Raw genomic sequence first — 25,393 nt, 5'->3', positions numbered from 1 at the left:
TTCTAAAGCAACTCTCTAAATTCCTTTCTTCCCACTTAAGTACCAAAAGAATAAATTCTCCAATAGATACCAAAGTTCTGGGACAAAAGGCAGGAGGGACTATAGTGGGGAAAAAAGTTAAACACTGGAATTAATTTAAGTACTATTCATTATAAAGACATTCCTGAGTGTGACTATGTCAGTCAATCCTGTCCCTTAGGCTTTCAGCTGAATGAGAGCTGAAGAATAATTAAGTTTGTGATAAGCTACTCACCTTTAAGCAAAATTCCTAGTCAGTTAGAAGAATATTTCTCTTCGAGGGCAACTAGGTAGCAAACAGGATACAGTGCCATGCCTAGAGTTTAGGTAGATTCATCTGCCTGAGTTTAAATATGACCTAAGACACTAGCTATGTGTCCCTGGGCAAGTCATTTAACATCCTTTGCCTCAATTTTCTAATCTGTAAAATGAGTTAGAATAGGAAATGGAAAACCACTCTAGTATCTTTGCCAAAAAGAATAAAAAACTTAAATAGAGTCATGAAGAGTTGTACACGACTGAAAAAAAAGAATTAACAACAAAAATGTCATTCCTAAGAAGAGGGAATCAGAAGGTATTATGAAAGAAATTTGAATGTATTTTTCCTTAATTAGGCCTAAACACCTAACTCAGTCATTACGCCTTTAGCTCTGTATATGCAGTGGCTTCTTGACAGATAGAGGCTTAAATAAATATCTTTTCTAGCAAAGATTAAAATTTGAGTCTGAAAAGGAATTTAAAATGTGCCTGAAAAGGGCTCATTTTGGGGAAAGATTATGATTTTCTCTCAGCTTCCCCTTGGGTTTCCATACCAGCTACCTGTACAAATAAGTAATTAGCTGAGTCTACTTTCTCAGATCAAAAAGAAAGGATGAATGATGTGATCTCAAAGGTCCCTTAGAGATTTAAATCTTGTGGATGCTTCCTCCTCTCAACCCAGGCCTTGGACTATGTCATAAAACCCAAGTCATTTGCAATTCATCAAGTATTATAAAGTATCTACCAAGTTCCAAAAACTACAAATACAAATACAAGGACTAAAACAATTTCTATTAGAACAAAGCTTAATCAAAGAAGCAATATCTTCATTCTGCCCTTGAACCTCTACCCTGAGAGAGTTATTTTTTATGGCTATTATTGATCAGTTGTTTTTAAGTAATGTCCAACTCTTTATGACTCTATTTTGGGTCGTCTTGGCAAAAATACTTGAGTGGTTTGCCATTTTCTCTAATTCCTAACTCACTTTACAGATGAGGAAACTGAGGCCAATGTGTTAAGTGACTTGCTCAGATACAGCTAGGCTGTATCTGAACTTGAACTCAGGTTTTCCTGACTCTTGGCCCTGTTTGAAATTCATTATATCTCCTATTTTAGAAGGAAGCAAAAACATTTTTTTATTGCTTGTTCTTTACAATGCAAGTCTCTGCACTATCAGTGTGGGATCTGACAAAGGTGTTTTTCTTGGGGATAAAGAATGTGTGGTGTGCAGGTTTGGGTTGAGGGGAGAAAGTATCTTCAGCAAATGGATCTGCTCCAACTCAGGCATCCCTGCCAATTCTTCTATGGAGTCAGCCAGAATTGACTGAACTTTTCACCTGAAAGTCGCTGACTTCCTTTGATACCACTAATCCCATAAGTAACAGATATGAAGTATTTGGTGAAAGTAAAAATAAATTATACATTTAACTTGACAAAAATCATTTCTCTCTAATATCAGAAGGAAATAACATTTGGGAACTGTCTCCTAACAGTGGCTCCCATGATGTTTTGATGGTCAGTTAATGCAAAAGTAATCAACCCAAGTTGTAAACATTGGACCTGAATGTTCCATTCCCAAGCCACAATTCTGTTTGTAAATAGCAATGATGATAGCTTGACAATTGAATGGATAAAATGTCACCTAGAGTTAAAAAAGATCTAAGTTCAAATCTGGCCTCTGACACTAGCTATGTCACCTGAGCAAGTCATTTCTTCAGTTTCCTCATCTGTTCAGTAATTTTTTTTGTGTGTGTGTCTGACTGTGACTCCATTTGGGGTTTTCTTGGCCAAGATCCTGGAGTGATCAGCCATTTATCCTTTCCAGTTTATTTTCCAGATGAGGAAACTAAGGCAAGAAGGGTTGAGTGACTTGTCCAGGATCATACAGCCAGTAAGTATCTGAAGGCAGATTTAAAATCAGGTGCTCCTAATTCCAGCTGCTCCTGTGTCACCTAACTGTACACTTTGTAAAATAGGAATAATAATATCTCTCTGTGAGGACCAAGTGAGATAATAATTATAAATGTTTAGTTCATAATAAAGCATTAAATAAATATTAATTATTAATATTATAAAATCAATCTTGAAGAGTCTGGCATGGAGCCTTCATTGGTTGTTATATGAGCAAATGAAAATTCTGAATGCTCTCTTAAAGTTACACTATAAAAATCTAGAGAATTATTAATGTCAGGGGACTTGGGGGTCAAAGGATCATCACTCTCATTTGGTGGTCCTCCCCTTACCATGCCACTTGAAACTACCATATTCATCCCAAGTTCTAAAGGGAAAAAAAGGTTTATTTTCAGAATTTTTCCATATAATTTACTAAATAATCTCTTTCAATTAATCAACTGTTAGAGCCCCTACTCCAAGTTTTTTTCATTTATTTTCAAATAAAATGATATGTATTTTGCAAAATTGAAACTGCTACATAAATACTAGATATTAATAAATTGAGGAAGTCTTTTTGCCTGGGAGTTATTATTACCTCTATTATAAAAAGCTTTAATTTCCTAGGATTAAATCAATTTTAAAGTAACTAGTTATATTTATTAAAAAATTAGTCCTTAATACACAGGCATAAATAATTATTTGCAGCATATTAGCTGTTAGAAAGATCATAGTCCATCAATCTAACAATCACTACAGCTATAACTTCTTACTTTTTTTTTTAGATTTTTTTTTGCAAGGCAAATGGGGTTAAGTGGCTTGCCCAAGGCCACACAGCTAGGTGATTATTAAGTGTCTGAAACTGGATTTGAACCCAGGTACTCCTGACTCCAGGGCCGGTGCTTTATCCACTGTGCCACCTAGCTGCCCCTACTTCTTACTTCTTCTATAAGCACAGTTCTACCAGTCAGTTCACTCTATTCTGAAGAATTCTTTTCAGCCTCTTCATGAGATAAAGATTAAATTAGTTCCACCAAATAACTCTCTTCATCATTTTTCTTTCTTCTCTAGATTTTCTTTAACTATCCCCATTAACTTTTCTCAGTCTTTCCCAAAACTGCCATAACAAAGCTTTCCCATAGACCATCTAAATCTGTTATGCTCCTAGATTCGCTCCTGCTTAAAAAAGACAGTAAGAGTAACTCAAGCCCCAGAGGAGAGACTTTTGTAATAGATATTACACAGGAAAGAAGAAAACTTCAACATTTATTGTTAAAATAAGGTCTAAGGTTAGGGAGGTGAGAAAATAATTGGTCCACTACAAAAATCTAAATTCATCCAGTTGGAAAATAGTGTGGAGCAACAGTCTCAGTCTGGAGCCTATAGGGAATCACAAGGGAAAACTAAAATTTACATGAACACTTCTGCCAGAGAACTCAAAAGCCCCTATATGAATCTTTATATAACAGGATGTGAATTGAGTGGAATTTAAGCACAGTTTAACTTAGATCTAAAAACATATCAACTGAAATGATAGAAGAGGAAAGTGACAAATGTTGGAGGAGATGTGGAAAATTTGGAACACTAATTCATTGTTGGTAGAACTGTAAACTGATCCAACCATTTTGGAGATCAATTTGAAATGCTCAGAGAGTTATTAAACCCCACACATATATACATACATACATATATATATATATATATATATATATATGTATACTTTAATCAAGAAATACTACTACTTGGTCTATTTCTGAAGATAATTAGGGAAAAAGGAAAAGAACCTATGTGCTCTAAACAGTAACTTCTTTGTGGAGGCAAAGAACTAGAAATTTCAGTGATGCTCATCAATTGAGGAATGGCTGAACAAGTTGTGGTATATGATTGTGATGGAATACTACTGTGCTATATGAAACAATGAACTCAATGACTTTAGAAAAAACATGCAAAGATTTGTACAAAGTGATGAGGAATGAAATGAGAACTGTGAAAACTCTTAATTCAGTAATAATGTATTGTTTTAAGAATATCTTTGAATGATTGTGATTTTGATTATTATAAATATTCAAATTAATTATAAAGGACATATGAAGAAAGATTCTATTTGCATCTGTATAAAGAACTGATAAATAGAATTATGAATACAATAATTTTAATACATACATGCATATAACACCTATTTGTTTCTAATGGTAGTTATCTCTAGGGCAGGGAGGGAGGGAAGAAAAAATAAAAAATTTACAAGACAATTTTGTTTTATATTTGAAAGGAATAGCAAGTTATACATAATAGATTTGAAGTTTATATGTAACAATCTTATTATTTCACTGTTATAGAAATGTTTCTTATTCATAAATTAATAGTAAAATTTAATAATTAAAACAAAACAATAGCAACAACAAAAAAGAAAAAATATGAAGACTCAGTCTATGCTAAAACTGTTAAGTTCATGAAAAGGTTAGAACTAGAACTCAGAGCTTCTAAAGTCTACTACATTGTTAATTCCAGTATAAGGCCATCCTTTGAACTTGTGATTTCAAGCTCCTCTTACTCCAATCCATCCTCCATTAAGCAACCAAAAAGATTTTCTTGTGGTGCAGTTCTGATCATGTGACTCTACCACTCAATAAACTCAAGAAGCCAAGTAGCCCTATTTGCTTCTCTTTGAAAACAAAGAATAAACAACAACAAACAAGTAGTTCATAACTTCTCTAACTACAATTCTTCCATAGCTACCTTCTCTGGGATCCAGTAATCCCTCCACATTAATTTGCTCTTTCTCACACATAACATTCCATCTCCCACCTCTATATTTTTTCATTGACTGTTTTCCATACCTAGTATTTACACCCTATTCATTTCGGCATTAGGAGCTAGCTCTCTTTTCTTTATTAATTTTTTTTGGAAGGCATTGGGATTAAGTGATTTTCCCAAGGTTCTCTTTTCTTTCAATTATCAAATACATGCGACACCTAGGAAACTTCCTGATTCCCTACAATTGTTAATATTCTCCCTTCCAAAACTGCTGCCTTCTCTCTCTCTCTCTCTCTCTCTCTCTCTCTCTCTCTCCCTCTCTCTCTCTGGGTGTGGGTGTTTCTGATCTCTTCCTTTAGTATGTAAGCTTCTGGAAATTAAGGCTATTTCACCTAGTATGATGTTTAGTATATGATAAACATTTATAAATGCTGGATATCTGTCTCCAAGTAGTTGGGTTTTTTTTTTTTGTTCCCAAAGGCCAGAACTAGGAGTAATGGGGCAGGAGTGTTGTGAAGAGTCAGACTTACTTATGTAAGGAAAAAAAACTATCTAATAAGTCAAACTGCCATCAATTAGAATGACTGCCTAAGGAAGCTTGCTCTTCACCAAAGGATCTTTGTGCCAAGGGCAGATGACCAACTGTTGGGAATATCATGAAGATTTTTGATCAGATATAGATAGGACTCTCAGATAGCTTCTTAACTCTCTTTCAACCCTAAGATTCTGTGTGTGTGTGTATGAAATGCTGCATAAAATAAAAATTATTGAATTGAATTATTAAAAAATAACATAGAAACTTATTTTTCCACAGATGAACTAGACCGTATTTTTAATTTTAATAGTTGCTGAGATTGTGTTAAACTGGTATCTGGTAGACTAAGAAAATAGAACAAAGTCATAGATTAGATACCCACACTCTTACTTTTCCTACCTGAACATTTAAGCTAAAGCAAAGAGAAATTATACAGACTACACTATAGTAACACTGCTTTGAAATAATTTGTAATATTTCAAACATCTGCTTCATGTCATACAGTGCATCTCTTCTTTGGTACACAATTAATCTTCATGTCATAAAAACATATATGGATGACTTATTTCTCCCAGTCTTCAAGCAATGTTAAAGAGATTATTATTTCAAGTGCAAAACTGAAGACATTTTTATTTCCTTCACAGAGAAACAAGTCTTAAAGATTATGGTAAATGATGACCACTTCTGATATGATCAAATTGTCATTGTCTTTGAACTAGGGCTCTGAATATTTGGAAAAATCTATTTTTTTTTCATTCAATGATCTTACTAAGAGCTCATTTCCTAAAATAATTTGCAGTTTATTATAAAAAGCACCTTCCTTAGAGTTTCTTTTGAATTAAATCATTATTTTCTTCATTTTTAACAGGTGAACAAACCAACATTCTTGAAAGCAAAGGCAGATTTTAGTTTTGTCTTTATTTCCCAGGCACTTAGTAAATGTTTGATGACTAACTAACTGGTTAATTAGAGTAGTCATGGTTACACAGCTACTGAATGTCAGTGCTTCGACCTGAACTTTTTTTCACTGAAAGTCATCTTTCTACTACTCCATGTTTCCTGTTTCAAGAAAGCAAGAAAGTTGAAATGTCACTGTTTTAATAATAAAAAAGAATTCACAGAATTCCTCCATTAAGAGATTTGTTTATAAAAATAGATCCAAATTTCTCTCCCTCTCTCTCCCTTTTTCTCTTTCTCTGTCTCTGTCTCTCTCGCACACACAGACACATTCACAGATTATAATAAATCAGTCATTATCAGGAATATGTGTAACCTTGTTATATACCATATTTCCCCATGTATAAGAGGCACTTTAAATTTAGGGTCCAAAATTTGAAAAAAGTATTGCATAAAGTTATTGAACTCAAGTTTTATTCATCATAAAATTCATACAACTCATCACTGTCAAACCTACCATCCATTAGCTTGTCCTTATCTGTGTTTAATGATGAATCACTATCTTCATATATTGCTTCATCTTTAGTTCCATCTATGATATTTGAAATGCCATGCTTCTTAAATGATTTGACAATGACCTCAATTTTGATATTATTCTAGTACTGTACAAAAATCTTTTCTGAGTAGTATCTGGGCAGAAGATGACAAAATGTAATCTAATATACCAGTAACAAATGCAAAACAATGAGCACAACAGCAAGTTTGAAAAAACAGGAAATGCAAGTTAAAAAAATCTACAACCACAATATAAGATGCTCTCAGTTTTTAGACCCCAAATTTTTCGGAAGAGGGTATGTCTTATACATGGGGAAATACAGTGTGCAGAAGAAAACTGTAGTTCAAGGCACTCTGCATGAATTTAAAATTCCACTAAGGTGCTTTAAAATTTTTGGCCAGAATTTTGTGCTTTAAAGTAATTTCTCCAAATACATTTAGAGATTGAGAATATATATAATTTAAAAATTTTGCCTAAGGTTTGTAGGTACGATGTCATTTCATTTTATTTTGCCTAAGCTGACCTATCCCACTTTTTCTGAATTTGAATTTCTATTACCATCTGGCAAACTTCCACATCATGCACCCACCTTTTCTCCTTTTCCTCCCTATTCACAATAGTTTTGTACTTATCTTTTAATGCATTTTTCTATGCCTCTGCTGAGACTGCTGTGGGAAATCTTCCACTACTTCTTTCTGTCTTCTCACTTTTGACTACATGATATGATAGAACTAGGCCTGTGATTTCATTGGAATAAGTGAGTCCCAGGTCAGGAAACTCCCTCTACTAATGTAAATAGCCATTTTAGAGAATCACTTGGGACATGATGCAGGATGTAAATATCTATGATAATTATCCTTCAGCTCCAGCTAAAATCCTAACTTCACAAAGCAACTGACTGTTCCATTTCACCTTGATCTCTCCCTTATTTGATTCATTTCTTGAAGGCAATGGACCTTTAAGAAGGTCCATGGAAAGATTTCAGAAAATCTGTGCACTTGGATTGGGAAATAAAACTTACTACATTTTCATTTATGCTAATCTTTAAATGAAATCTAGCATATTCTTAAATTATTTTTTAAAAAAGATGATTCCAAGAAGGAATTCATATAGTTCACCAGACTGACAGAGGAGTTCATGATATAAATAGGTTAAGAACCCTTGCACAACAGACTTATGTAGTCTGTCTTATCTAGTTCACCAGTATTTTACATATATATATATATATATATATATATGTATATATATTTTCTGTTGAACCCCACCTCTATCCCCAAATAGTCTGAAAAATCCCCAAGAACAGAGATCCTACTCCTCACTTCTTTTATAGACTTTATATAGTATTAAGCACTGAGTATATTCCTGAATGACAGATTACACAAAATTTTGACATCCTGTTCCCTGACATTACCAATGCAAACCTACAATGCTTATTATCTCTAATCACTCAAAATTGGTGAGATATTTCATATTAATAAGTTTCTCTCTTTTGCTTTCCATTGATATTTTTCATCAATGAAGAACATATTGCTTCACTGATGTCCAATTAGACCCACAAGAATAAAACTCAACTCAAGGATTGAAGATCCAGAAATACCAACAACAGCAGCTAGCATTCATTTAGCTAACATTCTAAGGTTTGCGAAGTGCTTTATATTTTATCTTATTTTATATTCCTAAGAACCCCTCAGATGCTTTTAATATCCCTATTTTGCAGATGAAGAAAACAAGACTGAGATAGGTTATTTGACTTGCCCAGCTAGTTAACATCTCAGGCAAGATTCAAAATCACATCTTCCTGACTCCAAATGCAGTGCTATATTCTCTTCTTCCTTAAAACTACTGCTTGAACTCTGGTCACTGATCCCCCAATTATTCTTGAATATATCTTGCTGTTATCTTGTTTACATGATATCTGTCTATCAAACCTTGAATTTTTTGAGAGTAAGGGTTGTCTCTCTTTATATCCCCAGAACTAAGTTATAGTAGTTGCCTAATAAGTGCTAATTGTGGGGAAACTAGGATAGAGCACTGGCCCTGGAGTCAGTGGGACCTGAGTTCAAATTCTGCCTCAGACACTTAATAATTAACAAGCTATGTAAGGGTGGCATAGTGGATAAAGCACAGGCCCTGGAGTCAGGAGTACCTGGATTCAAATCCAGTCTCAGACACTTAATAATTACCTAGCTGTGTGGCCTTGGGCAAGCCACTTAACCCCGTCTGCCAAAAACCTAAAAACCTAAAAAAAAACCAAGCTATGTGACCTTGGAAAGTCACTTAACCCCATTACCTTACAAAAACCAAAAAAAAAACCTTAATAAAAATGCTTATTGACTGACTGATTATCCATTGTGCCACCTAGATACTTCATATACTAAGAAATAAACTAGATTTGAAGAAATTGTTAATGACCATGAGATGAACACATGAATATTCTTGAGGGAGAAAGCCTATCTCTTATTAATTTCTTCAAAATCCACTTATTATAAGTCACACTTACAAAGGAAGGACCACTAACTGAAGTTAATGACCTAATTTAAAATTATTTTTTTCTTTCACACTCTGTGTGTTCTTAGCTAAATCAGTGAACCTGTCTGTCTCAGTTTCTTCACTTGTACAGTGAAGCAGTGGGATCAGATGGTTTAGGAGCTTTCTTTCAGAGAAAAATGTATGATCCAATTTATATTTTTGTCATCTTTGAGGCACTTTATGAGAGTACTAATAGTAAAATATGTAGATAAAAAAGTGATAGATACATTCCATCACCTGAATGTTTCTTTTCTGCATGATATTCAGATAGTTCATTGAATTTTCTACTTCCTATCCAGATGTTTGGTATCAATCACCTAAACACAACAATAATGTCATTGACCAGCAATGCTCACAAATACTCACTCACTAGACCTTTATGCCACCTGGTTCTATTAAGAGAAAAATCCATCTAACTTGACTAAGTGGAAACCCAGATCTTGAGAAAAAGTAGGGCTAATCAGTTTTTGTGTTCAGTATCATGAAAGTATCTTAGATGTAAGGCTAAAAGAGACCTTTGAGGTCGTCTAGTTCAACTTGCTCATTTTACAGATGAAGAAAGTGAGTGCCAGGAAATAAGAAGACTTGCTCAGAATTATATATACCTTAGGTAGAGGATCCAGGATTTTACCCTGATCCTCTAATTCTAAATTCAATACTTTTTCTACTGCACCACACTCCCTCCTTTCCTTTTCTTTTTAATAGAGTCTCCTGATACGGGGTAGCTATTGGTACAACAGATAGTGTGCCAGACCTGAAGCAAGGATAATTCTTCTTCCTAAATTCAAATCTGACCTCAGAAACTTAATAGTCAGATGATCTCTGGACAAGTCACTTAACACTGTTCCCCTTAGTTTCCTCATCTGTAAAATGATCCATAGAAGAAAATGTCAAATCACTCTAGTATCTCTGCCAGAGAAACCCCAAATACAGTCACAAAGAGTTGGACACAAGTGAAATGATTGGATTACAGCAACAACAACAACTTGGATATGGCAAGAGTTTAGTTCCCTCTATGGGACACATGAAAACTTTAGATGCAGAGCTGTAGATGATAGAACACTAGCATATACTTTATATCACCATTCTTTCTGCATGAAGAAAGGTACATCATTAACATTTCAGTATAGTAGAAAGGAATACTGACTTTAGAATAACAAAACGTGGCATTTACTACTGGCTCTGCCACCTTATGATTGTAGTTTAGTCACTTTAAATTTTAAAACAGTGGTACTAGCAGTAGTAACAGTAGTAATAGTCATCTTAGTAGTAGCTGTAGAAGTAGTAGTAGTAGTAGTAGTAGTAGTAGTAGTAGTAGTAGTAGTAGATCTAGCCCTTCCATCTCATGGGAATTAGGGGTGAGGTTCTCCCACAATTTGAAAAATTTGCATACAGTTTTTTGCTTTTCCCTTCACACCAGAGAATGTCTGATTTTTTTCCTTTCTTTTTATGAGGTGTTGATAGTACTTAATGTAAAATTTGGGTAAGTATTTGGTCATAGGCCATATCATATAATAGTAAACAATTTTTATGAATTTCTGAATTTCTAAACTTTTTCCATGTCATCTACTAGACTTCATGAATCATTTGTGGCTTGTGCAAAACTCCTTCAAAATTTCCATTTAATTTCTTATGCTAACCCATGATGTATCAAAACCAATCTTGATGGGGAAAATTGTGATGTGGAAAGGATTTTAGTAGTAATACCCTAGTGGTAGACCACATTCCTCACAAGATTGTGTGGGGAAACTATTTATTAATATATAAATTATAAATTTTATATTATATATAATATATCAATATGATTTAAGTAAACTCTGAATACTTATAAATGATATAAAATCCAAAAATATCTGCTATCTTCAAATTCTCACTTCTACACATCAATGATATGTAAACAAATTCTCACTTCTATACATCAAAGATATGTAAACAAATTCTCACTTCTACACATCAGAGATATGTAAACAAGCATACTTTTTTTGTATTCAATGGAAAAACTTCCCAGAGTGACTATTTCAATGCTGACACTTAGTAGTTATAAGACCTTGGACAAGTTTCTTAATATCTAAAGTGTCAGTTTCCTCATCTATAAAATGGAGATAATAATGCTTGCACTGATGCATTCAAAGGATTGCTTTTAGAAAAGTAAAATGTGGTATGTCTAATTAATAGAGAAATTTGAAGAGTTATAGAGGATCCCAGCTCACCAACAAAATATCCATTAAAGGACATGAAATAGTATAATGATCAAGAAACTAAAAAGAAAAAAGTATTATTTTGAACCTTCAACCATCCCAGAACTACAGAAAAAAAAAACATCCAGAATATTTCATGATTTGAGAAATTAGCTATACAAGGGATTCTAAAGTAAGGCTAGGTAAAGAAGTCAATGCCTTAAGCAGATTTGTTCCTGTGACACTTGAAGCCTCCATAACTGTTCTTGGGGGGCAGGACAACCAAAGGACTGAGACAAGATAGAGAGGGTAATTGGAAAGTTGCATCACTGAGAATTGATTCAGCACTAGCAACCAGCAGAGTTATGTTCAGGATCATGGGGGTGGGGTGGAGGGATGGAGGTACTCTGATCTAAGATGTTCAACAGGGTGCTGAATATGATAACATTCTGACAGGAGACAATCCAGGTGACCTGTAGATCACAGTGCTCTCATCTAAGATGGGCCAGAGGGAACCAAACTCTCTGACCAAAGGTGATCCAGATGACCACAAAAGTACCAGCACTGTGAATTCAGACAGTCTTGGGAAGGTGTAAGTTGCTGGCAAAAGCAAAGGAAACTGGCCAAAAGCGTATAGGATTTACCACCCATTCCAAGAATATGAAGAGACAAAGTTTTTTCTTGGGACAAAGTCTTGAATCATGAACTGAAGATAAAGCTAAAAGTAAACTAAAGGATGCAGGACACTTCAAAAATATTAATGATTAAGATAAACCCAAGAAGCAAATCAAGAGCAGAGCATCTGAGATAAAAAAATATTTTGCCACAGGACTACAATAGTACCTTAAAGATTATAAAGTGAATATTTTTTTAAAAAATATAAAATAAGGGAAATAAGAGCTCTGCGGAATAGAACTGGAAGGAGAAAAACTAGAAGGGTAAGTGGAAATTTTTATTCTGACAATTAGAATGGATCAAAGAGAACTCAATCATTACATAAGATGGAAAGAAATTAGAATAAAATATTTTTTTTTAAATAGAGGAAAATGAGGCAGTATTCAGATGAAGAAATCAAAGCTACGTATAGTCACATGAAAAAATGTTCTAATTCACTATTAAGCAGAGAAATGCGACTTAAAACAATCCTGAGGTATCACTTCACAGTCTATTAGATTGACTAATAAGACAGAAAAAAGAAAATAATAAATTTTGGAGGAAATGTGGAAAAATTGGGACACTAATGTATTGTTTGTAGAGTTGTGAACTGATCCAACCATTCTGGAGAGCAGATTGGAACTGTGCCTATAGGCACAGTTATAAAACTGTGCATATTCTTTGACTCCTAGTTCTTTATTCCAAATAGATAAAAAAAGGGGGGAGACCTAGTTGTAGAAATATATTTATAACAACTTTTTTGTGGTGGCAAAAAATTGGAAATTAATGGAATGTTCATCAATTGAGAGATGGTTAAACAAATTGTGGTATATAATTACAATGGAATACTACTCTGCTATAAGAAATAATAAGTAGACAGATTTCAGAAAAACCTGTAATGACTTATATGAACTGATGCAAAGTAAAGCAGAACTAAGAGAACATTGTACCCACTAAGAAAAATACTGTATAATGATCAAATGTGATTGACTTAGCTAATCTTAGCAATTCAACAATCCAAGATAGTTTTTAAAGATTCTTGAGGAAAAATGCTATTCACCTCTAGAGAAAGAATTGATACAGTTTGAATTTAGATTGAAGAATATTATTTTTCACTTTCTGTATTTTTTGTCATGTGTTTTTTTCCCCATTTGAGTCTGTCTTCTTTGTTAACATGGCTAATATGGTAATAAATAAAGTATTATAAAGTAGATTCTGAAGATCACATGGCAGGATACAATACTAGACACTGAGGTCTTTTCTTGAACTAAAGGGCCAAGCATTCAAACTTTACTACAGAGAGCACAACTCTACTGAGCTGACCACATTATTTGAATGCCAGATATAAGCATGACAAGAAGATTATTTTATGAAGAACTCAAACAAGGGAAGCATTTACTTGGTGGTTGGAAAAAGAAGACAAGGACACTCTCAAGGTCTCTCTTAAGGACTTTGGAATTAATTGTATGACATGAGAGACACTGGTACAGGACTTCCCAACTTAGTGTGCCCTCTTTAGAGAGAGTAATTAGCTCCATTAACAAAGCAGAATTGAAATATCTCAAAAGAAATATGAGCTATGCAAATGTGGAGAATCCATTCAAAATATTCACATTGTCTATTTGTGCCTGATGCGTCAGAGCATTCCAAACTCATATCGGCTTGATAACAACATTGGGTACACTATAACTTGACTTGAACATAGGGATGCCACTTTGGTTGTCTTTAAATATAAAGAACAACAACCAACATGACAATTTGTTTTAAATGATTGAACATGGATAAACTATATCAAATTACTCACTTCTCAGGGAAGGGAGAGATAAGGATGGAAAATAGAAAGTTTGGATTTCAAAAATGTTTTAAAATGGATGTTAAAGATCATCTTTATATGTAACTAGAAACATTCCATATGTATATATGTATGTATATGTTTTATATATAAGGCTAATTCCCTGAATGCTATGACCCCTAAAACAGAAAGCCTATTTCAAGAAATAAAGATAAAAATGACCAGGTCAATTAGACCAAAGAGGGCATAGTAAAATTAGCAGCCCATTAGTCATTTACTGAAAGAAACCTCAAAATAAAAACTCCGAAAATTGTCAAAACCAAAATCCAATGGTTCCAAATCAAACAGAGAAAACGGAACAGCAATCACAAAAAAAGTTCAAGAAACAAGGAACCACACAGTAATGAATACACAAGACTTTGCAGCAATTATTTCAGAGCAGAGAAAATATTGGAAAAGATTATTCAGAAAAAGCAAAATTATAACTAAGAAAAGTTTACTCTACAAGATATATAATTCTATAGGGGCATAAAGTGGATGGCAGACCTGTCTCTTCAATGGCATTGGAAGCTAATGGTGAGAAAATTCCCCATACCAAAACAGGTCAGCACCCTTTCTGCAACTTCTCATCCTAAGCAATTACCTATTTCATTGAGACCATAAGTGATTTTTCTCAGTTACATTACCAGTATGTATCAGAGTCAGCATTTGAACCTTTAATGGAATAAAAGACTTTCAAACATTCATAATGAAAATATTAGTGCTAAGCAGAAACTTTGAAAGGCAAACACAGAGCCAAGAGAAACAGAAAAATATATTTGAGCAGTCAGAAAGGTACTAAATGATGATGATGATATACAATAATAATAGAAGAAGAGATATGTCCCTTCAGATACAAATAAAGGTCTCAGAGATTTCTGTTGTAGTTTTGTCTTTATGGTTTTAAGAGAAAAAAGGAACACACTAAGGAAGAAATAAGGAAAGGGGAGTGAAAACTTACTATTTATCATAATCAGGGTAAGTAAAAGAAGAATACATAAGCAATGAAGAAAAGCAATGGGGAATTAATACTTCAGGAAATTCATTCCTATCCAAACAAACTAAAAGAGGATTGAACACATACACAGGTTTACATGTGCATACACACACATACACACATACATTAACACACACATAGACATAAAGAAAGAGTTTGATTGGGATAGGAATAAATTAAACCCACCAGATAAAAGGAAGGTTCAGAGGGAAGAAAGACAAGCTTAAGGAAGAGGGTAGAGTTGGGGAAGAACAAAGCAAAGAAACTTCAAGCAGATGGTGGCTCAAAATTTGTGAGAATTTACAGGAAAGAAAAATTAAGAATCAGTAATCAGGACCTGAGAGAAGGAAACAGTGTGTTGAAATAGAAAAGGATTACTTCAATTACAGATCACTTTTGTAGATTGTATCCCTCTTTTATGACCATCTTCTTTGTAAAGAGTCAGTGAAGAGGGAAAAATATGAGGACATGATGAAGAAAAACACAAAAATGACAATCATAACCATAAACCTCAATGAAATAACCTCACTAATTAAATGGATGAGAATAGCAGGACAAAATATAAAAAGCCATCAAGCAATATGCTGTTTATAAAGTAACATACTTGAAACAAATATTCACATGGGATTGGGGTGGTTAAAGCATAATTTGTTATGTTTACGGTAAATTTCAAAGTCAGGAATAATAATAACTTTAAAAAAGAGGTTTAATTAAAAGAGATAAACCAGGAAACTACATTATGCTTAAAATCATGATAGAAAATAAAATAAGAATATTTAAAAACATGCACTATTAGATAGTATATGAATATTTAAAATAAGTTTTATTCAATTGTGAGTCATAATTAGCTAGCAAAATTATAATAAATGAGGTTTAAATGATCCTCAAACAAAAAGTAAACAAGGAAAATTATAAGGATCCGAATAGAATTTTAGAAAAACTAGATAAATTAGCTATCTGGTGATAAGAATTGAATGAGATATACATATTTCTGAGTTGTGCATGAAATTATCATATAAAAAGTAAATTAGGACATAAACATCTCAAAGAAATGTAAAAAAGAAAAACCTCAAAAGATGAAACATATTCCTTAGCAAAGAAATATGACTAGGAAAGGGCCTTTAAAGAAAGTATTCAAGCTTTTAAATTTTAAAAGAGTAAAGAATTGAATACTACATTTGCTGATCAAAAAACACTAAAGAATTAATGGAAACAGTATACTATTCTATCCAAGAAAATGGTAATTAGAAAATATACTAAGACTTATGGGATCCAGGCAATGAAATCCTTAGGGAAATCTTTTCTGTCTCTAAACATGAACTTTCAAAAACATAAGAGAAAGAAATAGATCAATGAATTGTTCATGCAACTAAAGAAAACTGGAAAACATAAAATTATAATATCCCAATTAAACACAAAAAACCACTATCTACAAATTGTGAGAATCAAAGAAGAGTTTAACAAAATGAAAGCAAAAAGCTCCCACTGAATTTAAAATAACAACTAAAAATCAAGATTTAAAAAAATTATAAAAATAGATAAGCCATTAGCTAATCTTATTTTAAAGAGAAAATAAAAATGCTAATAATTAAAAATGAAAATGATTTATGAAATAAAGATGAATAAATAAAGGAAATTTTGGAAATGATTGTGATTGATTATATGCCTACAAAATTAATAACTTAAATGGAACAGATGAATATTAATAAGAACATAAGTTGTTCAAAATAACATAAAGGAGGAGAGAATTTAAATAACCCAATTTCAGAAATAAGAATTTAAATAATTCATAAATGAATTTCCAAAGCATGGGGAAAGGTCAGGACTAGAAGGATTTACCAGTGAATTCAATCAAACATTCAAAGAAAAATTCATTTCAATATTGTATAAAAATATACAAAGAAAAGTAGTTTTCAGATTTCTCCTACAACACAAATATAGTCTTGATACCGAAACCAGCAAAAGTCAAGGCAAAGAAATAAAACTATAGGCCAATGATTGTGAACACAAAATATTGAAGAAATTATTAGCCAGTAGGTTACAATAATATATTTAAAATTATGGAATATAACAAGATTGGACTTATACTGAGCATGCAGGATATTTTCATTATTAAATATAAAGAAACAGGATGACAGGTTAATAATAAAAACATGACTACACTGATATATGAATAAAAAGTTTTTGACAAAATAGAGTGCATATATATGTATACTCCTATGTATATGTGTGTGGACATGTATGCATGCGCACATTTGAACTTTCCTTTAATATGGTAAATAATATCTATTTAAAACCAAGAGAAAGCATTATCTGTGGTAGTTAAATGCTTGAATTTTTTTCAATAAGATCAGGGGTAAAACAATGTATATACATTATTACCACTATTATTTGATTATACTTCTCAGAATGATAACTATTGCAATAAGAAAAGAAAGATAAATTGTGGATGAAAAGCATAAACCAAGAGCAATCAAAATGAATAGTTTTACAGATAATGTAGTTATCTACCTATTAAATTAATTTATTCAATGACCAGCAAAAAGAGCAAGATTTAAAATAGAACTATATCAGTTATCAACCTTTCTGTAGGTTACCAGGAAAATACAGCAGGAATAAAAAAGCAAAATTGTATTCAAATTAACTACAGAAAAAAACTAAAATGCTTGGGAATCCACCAACTAAAACATGCACATAATATAACTACAAAATATCCTCTATGAAATAAACACAAATAATTAGAGATATTAATTACTCATGATTGGACTATGCCACTATATTTGCATCAATATTACCTAAATTAATTTACTTTGCAGTGCCTAACATCCAAGCTACCAAAGGGTCAGTTATGAAGAACTTTAAAAAGTACAACAAAATTCATTTGGAGGAACAAAAAAACAAAATCTCAAGAAAAAATGAAAAAAGTGGGAGAATGAGAACCTAGCAATACTGATTAATATCATAAATCAGGAATTATCAATACTTCAAATATTCCTTATAAAGCAGAAAAGTTGACCACTGGAACAGATGATGTACACAGGTTCAAGAAGTAAACAAATGTAGTAGCATGTTGCTTAATAAATCCAAAGATCTCAACCATTGTGATAATGACTTTACTGCTAGATAAAAAAAATACTGGGAAAACTAGAAAGCAGTCTGTCATAAATTAAGTTTACATCAATATATTAGCATCTTATACTATTTTACTGCAATAAGCTCCTCAAGGATAGATGACTTAGATGTGAATACTTACATTTGAAAAAAAAAAGACATACAGGGAAGGAGGTCAACTAGATAATAGAAGAATTAAATAATGGGTAGAGATTATCACAGAAAATAAACTTGACAACTTTGATTACAAAACCTTGAGAAGTCTTTTGTATAAACTACATAAACATTGCAGTTAGATTTATAAAGGAAATCTTGGCAAGGGAATAAATTTCTTCAGTAAGTTTTTCTGGTCAAGGTCTGATATACAAGATGCCCAGGAAACTAATTCAAATATATAAGAATAACCACTATATTCTAATAGGCAAACAATAAGGAAACAAGTAGTTGTGATATGAAGAAAAGCCAACTATTGATAATATTCAAAAGTGAATGAAATTTCTATTAAGGGACATATTGTAAAAATATCTTATTATTTTACTTCATGCCCATCAGATTGACAAACATGACAAAAAAGGCAATATAATAGATGAGGAGAAAGATTCAAATGAATATTTGAACTTTAGATTATTGGGGACATTTTGGAAAGGAATTTGGAAAAATTCTCAAAAAGTCATTAAATTATGAATATCTTTGACCCAATCAATATTACTATTAGTAATATGTCTCAGAGAAATAGAAGAAATAGTAAAAGAATCTAAATGTACAAAAATAATCATCATAGTACCTTTTACTATAGCAAAGAACTGGAACAAATGTGATAGCCATAAGTTGATGTATAGTGGACTAAATTATAGTATATGAATATAATTGATTAATATGATTAGCTATAGATTCATGGAAAACTGGGCAGATTTGTAGAAAATAATATAGGGAAGTGAGAAGAAGTGGGGAAGGGAACAATTTATACAACAGTTACAACATGTTAAAGAAAAAAATTATTTGAAAATTTTAAAACTCTGGTTAATACAATGATCAATCTTCACTGCAGAGGACAGATAATGAGGCACGACCCCTACCTCCCAACAGAAAGACAGAAATTTTCAGACATGGCCAATTTATGATTTTGTTTTTTCTCATTATTTACAAAATGTTTGAGGTATTTTTATTGATTTTTTTCTAAATTAGGGGAGTGGAATTAAAGAGGTGCTAATGATAGTGATGTGCCCCCCAAAAAAGAAAGAAATCAATGTAATACTGAAAAAAATAGAAGATAATTGAAGGGAGATCAGAAAGATGCATTAGAGACAAGTTTGGAACTTTCCTGAATTTGTTGTATGTCTTTAAAAAATCGGTTTTTAATAGAAATTCAGTTTAATAACACTTTCTTTTTTATTTCCAATGGTGCCAAATTCATAATAAAAAATTCAGTACTCTATAAAAGTGAAAGCATTACTTCAATATTATATGTTTGAGCTAATGATGATAATCATACAATTATAGATCTAGAGCTGGGAGAGTCTTCAAAAATCTTCTTGTCCAATCCCCCATTTTACAGATGAGTACACTAAGGCCTGGGGCAATTAGGTGGCAGAGTGGATAAAGTGCCTCAGAAAGACCTGAGTTCAAATTTGATCTCAGAGACTAGTTGTGTGACTCTAGGCAAGTCACTTAACCCTGTTTGCCTTAGTTTTCTTATTCGTAAAATGAGCTAGAAAAGAAAATGGCTAACCATTCAAGTATCTTTGTCAAAACCTAAATGGGGTCATGAAGAGTAGGATAGAACTCAATAACCAACAAATGTCAAGACTCAAGGAGAATAAATTATTTGCCCAAAGTCAAGTGGAACATAAAATAAGGCCCTCTGAGTAAAGTGCTGATGTTATTTCCCACTAATCATAATTTTTTTTAAAAAATGAAAGATTCCCTTCCAAGAGAGGTTGCATTTTTATCCCAGTGAGAGTATGCTACATAATAGACAAATGGTTTTGAGTTAAATATGGTAAATATTCTACAGTCAGATCTTTCCCCATAGCTAGAGGACCCTAAATGCTACCTCATCTGAGTTACTGTTTTAGGCAAAGGAATGGAATTCCAGACCTCTGCTTCTTTTTTTCCCCCCATCACAGATCCAGTCTTGCATTTTCAGCTGAATGCACTTTTATTTTATTGTGGATTCAGAAACACTCCCACTCCATAGCCCCCCTCTTCATGCTCTGCTGGGGAATCATTAAATGATTGAAACTGATGACATCTGGATCACAGACCCAGATGCTACTTACTGAGCTACCTAGCTAAAGTCAACCAGGGCTTTAGGTCCACTTAACTGATATTTTCTTTTTTGACTTTTTTTTAATCACAAGCAGATTATTGCACATCCCTGGAACACACAAGCCCAAGGTCTCTGTTTTGAACAGTAACTTCAAAAGGCCCCACAGAGAAAAAAAAGAAGCATTCTGTGCTTTATTTCTTGAGATTAAGAAAACAAAAACCGAAACTAACTTGCCAAAGGAAATAGTAGTTCTAGTTTTTGCCTTTTCTTTGTATTTCCAAACTTTAGCACAGTGACTAGCACACAGTAAGTGATTAATAAATGTATGCTAATGACTAAAATCAAACTAAATAAATCATCTTTCACCCTGATCTAATTTTCCAACTAAGATTTTCTTTTTGAGCATGTTTACACTGCAGGATTGTGCTTTCCCTGGTCTGGTATTTCTCAATAATACAGCAAACCATGCCAATGCATCAATTATTGATGCACAGTGACCCAATAAACCAACACAGCACATTAGGATCACCACTTGCCTGGCGACTCACTACACTGAGGGGAAAGAAGGAAAGGAGAGAAAGAAGGGGGAGAAATCAGCAAGCTTTACTCGGCTCCCTGGACGATACTGTGTTCCTTTTAGTGAATTCATATCTATGCTAAGTATATTAAAACTGCAAATCATGGAAAACCCAGGATGGGAAAGACCCACCAGTCTCTTCCTTGAGTCACATTTCTTCAGACTTAGTCCCCATGTACTACTTCTGCCCTCCCCCTTCTTTCCTAACTTCCCCAGTAATATCCCCAAACTGTCACATGGGAAGGGAAAGGAGGAGTCAGAACACCCCAAAGTGTGAATTGTGAATCACAATTACAGTGCCCTCCTGAATGCTGACATAAAAGGATGTAATTGGATAAGCAGATAGGCTGAGGCATAGAGGCAGGAGAGGCAAATGCTTTAGCCATTTAAAAATAATGGCTCTTTAAAGTAGGTGTGTATAATACATAAATGTACAAGGCATAATGCTACATCTCTGTCTAAACAGCTTCATAAAGGGCAAATTAATTCAGGACCTAACTAGGCATTTGGAACCATAACCTAGTTTTCCATATTAAGCTAATAGCTAGCAATTTTGCTTATACTTTTATTCCCTCATAATACATCAATGATGATTATTTAGTGAATATATGTGAAAGGCCATGTGCTCAACATTTCAATTTCTTACTTGAAAACGTTCCTTATTCCTCTATGTTAAATGCTTTAGCTGTTGTTATATTTAGCACAAAATATGATAATATTATATACTATTTCTAAAGCCTTTGGGGGCAATATATGTGAACCTACACATATTTTTTCCCCATAAGGTCATTATGCATGATTATCATGTATGGAGAATTCAAAGGGGTGACTTGCTATCAAGATGAGGTAACCAAAGGTCATAATGAATGTTAACTCATCAAAAGTATTAACAGGAATTGGACTCTGTACTTGCCAGAACCTAAAAATTATTCATGAGGAAAAGGTGGAAAGAGACAAGAGAGAAAGTTGGTGATAGTCTTAAACATCTTTTGTAACTTTAGTGAAATATTTTGGTACGGAAAGAATTGAAAAAGAAAATTTGGGAAGAGAAATAAAAAAATTGACTATGTGATATATACTCATATGCACATATATAGTTGTACACATATGTATATATCTGACCATTCCAGTTGAGATAGGCTTGTAAAACAAGCTCTTGTTCTCTTAATAATCACCCAGATGCAGCAAAGACCAACTATAAAGGGGGTCTAGGGAAATGAAAGAATATGGATAAAAAAAGAAACTCATTACCTTTAATTCAACAAAAAGCAAATTCTCAGACCAAACTGTCAATGGAAAATAGGAATAAGAACATAGGGGAGGGGGATCCACTCCTATCCCTTTCATATTAGCAGGAAGAGGAGCCTGAAGGACAGGGTTTGAGAGTTAGTATTTTACTTCACCAGGTATAGCATGAGCTCAAGCTCCCCAGGACAGGATTAGGTGGGAGGAGCAGTATTATCCAAGCTCCCCCTTTCCTCTGTTTCAGATGTGCCTGGTTAGAGGGGCCACGGGTTATTTCTCCTCAGGCCACTGGGGAAGTTGGCAGTATTCCCAATCTTGCATGGGAACCGGGACCAAGGACACAATTGTAAGTGAAATAACTTAACATAATAAATAACGTAACTAGGTGAACATTGCATAGAGAGAAGCAGCGGCGGTTGGTTAAGGTGGGGGGGGGGGTTATCATCAAATTCTACAGTATTTCAGAAACAAATTCCTTCCTCCCTTAGGCAAGTAAGCAATATTTCATTAACTAGTTGACTGCTGGATAATCCTCTATCCTCTCATCCCTGAATGCCCCCTCCTTTTTTTGTTGCTGTTGTTGTTGTTTTCCTTAGACTACCTATTCCTTTCTGTTACCCTAGACAGTTCCACTTGCCTGAGATTTGAGACCTAAGGACAGGACTACACGAGCTACAAAAGCAGCAGTGACTGGGAATCCTGAAAAGCCACAGTGGTTGTTTTGTGGGCAAGGAGGGGTGAAGGTTTAGGTAAGATTCTCAGACAGGAATACACTTGTTCCTGACTGCTTTCTATCTATGTGAGAGAAACACACACACACACACACACACACACACACACACACAGACACACAGAGAGCACATGCACCCTTATTCCCCTCCCAACAATTTTCTGCCGGCATGATCTAATCCCCGCATCCTCCGCAGTCTCTCCAAAGTGACTACATAGAGGGGCAGGGCACTGCGTCCATTTTGCCAGCTTCAAGGCGCTGAGTTTGGGAACTTTGAAGCCCGGGAGATTGGGATCAGGTAGGGGTTGGGGGTGGGGTGCTGAGAGTTGTATTTAGACTGGATTTCTCTAGCCGATAATCAGTGGAGAATCGAGATCAACCTTCCACTTCATCAGCTTCAACCTGCTCCCTCGACCTCAATCTTTCCGACATAACTGAATCACCCCAGTACACTCATCCAGCGCTCTTGGGAACAGAAAGGAAGAGGCGCTCGTAGTTTTGCAGGTGGGGAAGCCCGCATAGTTCCCTATCCCCCAGAGGCCGAATGCCCTCCCCTTCCCCCTCCACTGGTGTCTACCCAAGACAAAATTCATATTTTTTTTTTACACTACACAAGACAACCTTCTCTCGAATCCGATTTTTGCCATACCTGATATGCAGACGATGAAATTGGCTTGAAGGAGAAAAAGCACCTCCCAGACTATTTCCATTCTCCGATTCTCATTCCAAGTGCATCACTCGACGGGGAAAAAAAAAAGGGAATGGGGAAGGGGGGAGCCCGCCACCACACACGCACACTCACACACACACATACACACACACTCTCTTACGCGCGCGCACACGCACTCCCACCCCAAAGCCGGCCAGTGACTACCACCCCCAAGATCAATATCTCAGTTTGAATTGTTCCAGCAAATCTCCCCTCGAGCTCGTAGGATCTATTCCCCAGATGTGCTGACACATGTCCAATGTTTCGCTGCCCCGACGGTCTCTCTCCTCTTCTTCCTGTGCTCTCGAAAGCCGCGGCAGCAGATGCAGCAGCAGCTTTCGCCACCTGAGGCCACCAGCTCCGGACTCTTGCTCCAGAAAGCGAGATCCCAATCCACCAGGCCCCCCAACAAGACATAGACGACAGCCCCCCGCCGGGCCGAGTGGTGGGGTGCCTTCCCCTGTTCTAACTCTCTCGGTGCCCAGGTGGTCAGCTACAAGTTGCCCTCGAAGTCCGCCCACCTTACCAGGGCATGGTTAGCTTTTCTTCGGGGGTTCCTCTCCTGCTGCCCGGAGTGGGGAGGGCGGGTACACCATACAGGAAAAGAAGGAGGGGGAGGGGAGGGGGAGGGGAGAGGGAGGGAGAGAAAGAGAGAGAGAGAGAGAGAGAGAGAGAGAGAGAGAGAGAGAGAGAGAGAGAGAGAGAGAGAGAGAGAGAGTTGAATGTGACTTGTCTGGCAGCTTGCAGCCTCAGCAGAGCCCTAGGGTTACTCCAGGAGAAGCTTTTTCTCGCCCTCTTCCTCTCTTCCCTCCTGCTTTTTGTCCCTAGGGTCCAGACTGCCCTCCTAGAAAGAAGGAACCCCTGGCACCCCAAGTGAAGAATCCTTAGGGAAAGCAAAGTATGCTCGGCCTTGGTTCAAGTTCCTTACTAGGGGATATCGACCGTGGCGCCCTAGCCCTGCACTCCTTATTTATTTATCTATTTATTTCCCTCGCTGTCATTCACTTATACATTTATTTCTGCCCGGCTCCCCAGTTCCTACAATTTTCTCTCTCCTCCAACACCCGAAGTCACTGAGATTTTCCCGCAATGAAACTGCAGGGGTCGTTCTTTCCTCATCTATAGTGCTTGCTGAATCCAAAGACTGGGGGGGAGGGGGGCAGATGGAAGAAAAGAGGGGAGGCTTGCAAAAGGAGGGTGCGACTAAGCCAGGTAAGCTCTCCTGCCTGCCCCGACCTCTGCTGCCTCAGTCTCCCCTGGCCCACGTCTCAGACAGCAGGACACCCGGAAGGAGTTAGGGGTAGGATAGGAAAGGTGCTTAAGATTAGAATCGGGGACCATCACCATGAAAAAGGGAAGTTTCCTAGGGCCCTGGTCTCCTCCCCCACCAGGGGCATAGTCCCTCTCTAGGGGTCTCCTGGCCCTGCCACCTGCCTCGTTCTCCTCCCTCCAGGGGCTCCGACACAAGTCTTGTCATTTTACTTTCCAATCTCATTAAAAATAACTTCGCGCGGGTCTGTGTGGCGCCAGAGCCCGGACGGGACTTAGCCATGGAGTTGCATTGCGGTTCTCCCTCGCCTATGGTTCCCCAGAATTACTGGTATCTCACCTCTCCTTTTCTATTCTTTTTTAATCTTTTTTTTGTGCATAATTCAT

The 25,393-nt window shown here is 35.2% G+C and overlaps 1 protein-coding gene across 1 annotated transcript in view; it reads right to left on the bottom strand.

The window, feature by feature from the left end:
• Positions 1 to 25,393, bottom strand: part of CA10 (carbonic anhydrase 10) — a 668,840-nt gene that overhangs the window by 643,167 nt on the left and 280 nt on the right. Inside the window, exon 2 of the mRNA XM_074223688.1 lies at positions 23,678 to 24,299. Within this exon, the coding sequence (XP_074079789.1) occupies positions 23,678 to 23,738 (61 nt within the window). The 5' untranslated portion in view covers positions 23,739 to 24,299. The remainder of the gene's footprint in view (positions 1 to 23,677; positions 24,300 to 25,393) is intronic.

Source organism: Macrotis lagotis, chromosome 2 (genome assembly GCF_037893015.1).
Source record: "Macrotis lagotis isolate mMagLag1 chromosome 2, bilby.v1.9.chrom.fasta, whole genome shotgun sequence".
Classification (NCBI taxonomy): Eukaryota; Metazoa; Chordata; class Mammalia; order Peramelemorphia; family Peramelidae; genus Macrotis; species Macrotis lagotis.
This window is presented reverse-complemented; position numbering and strand designations above follow the sequence as displayed.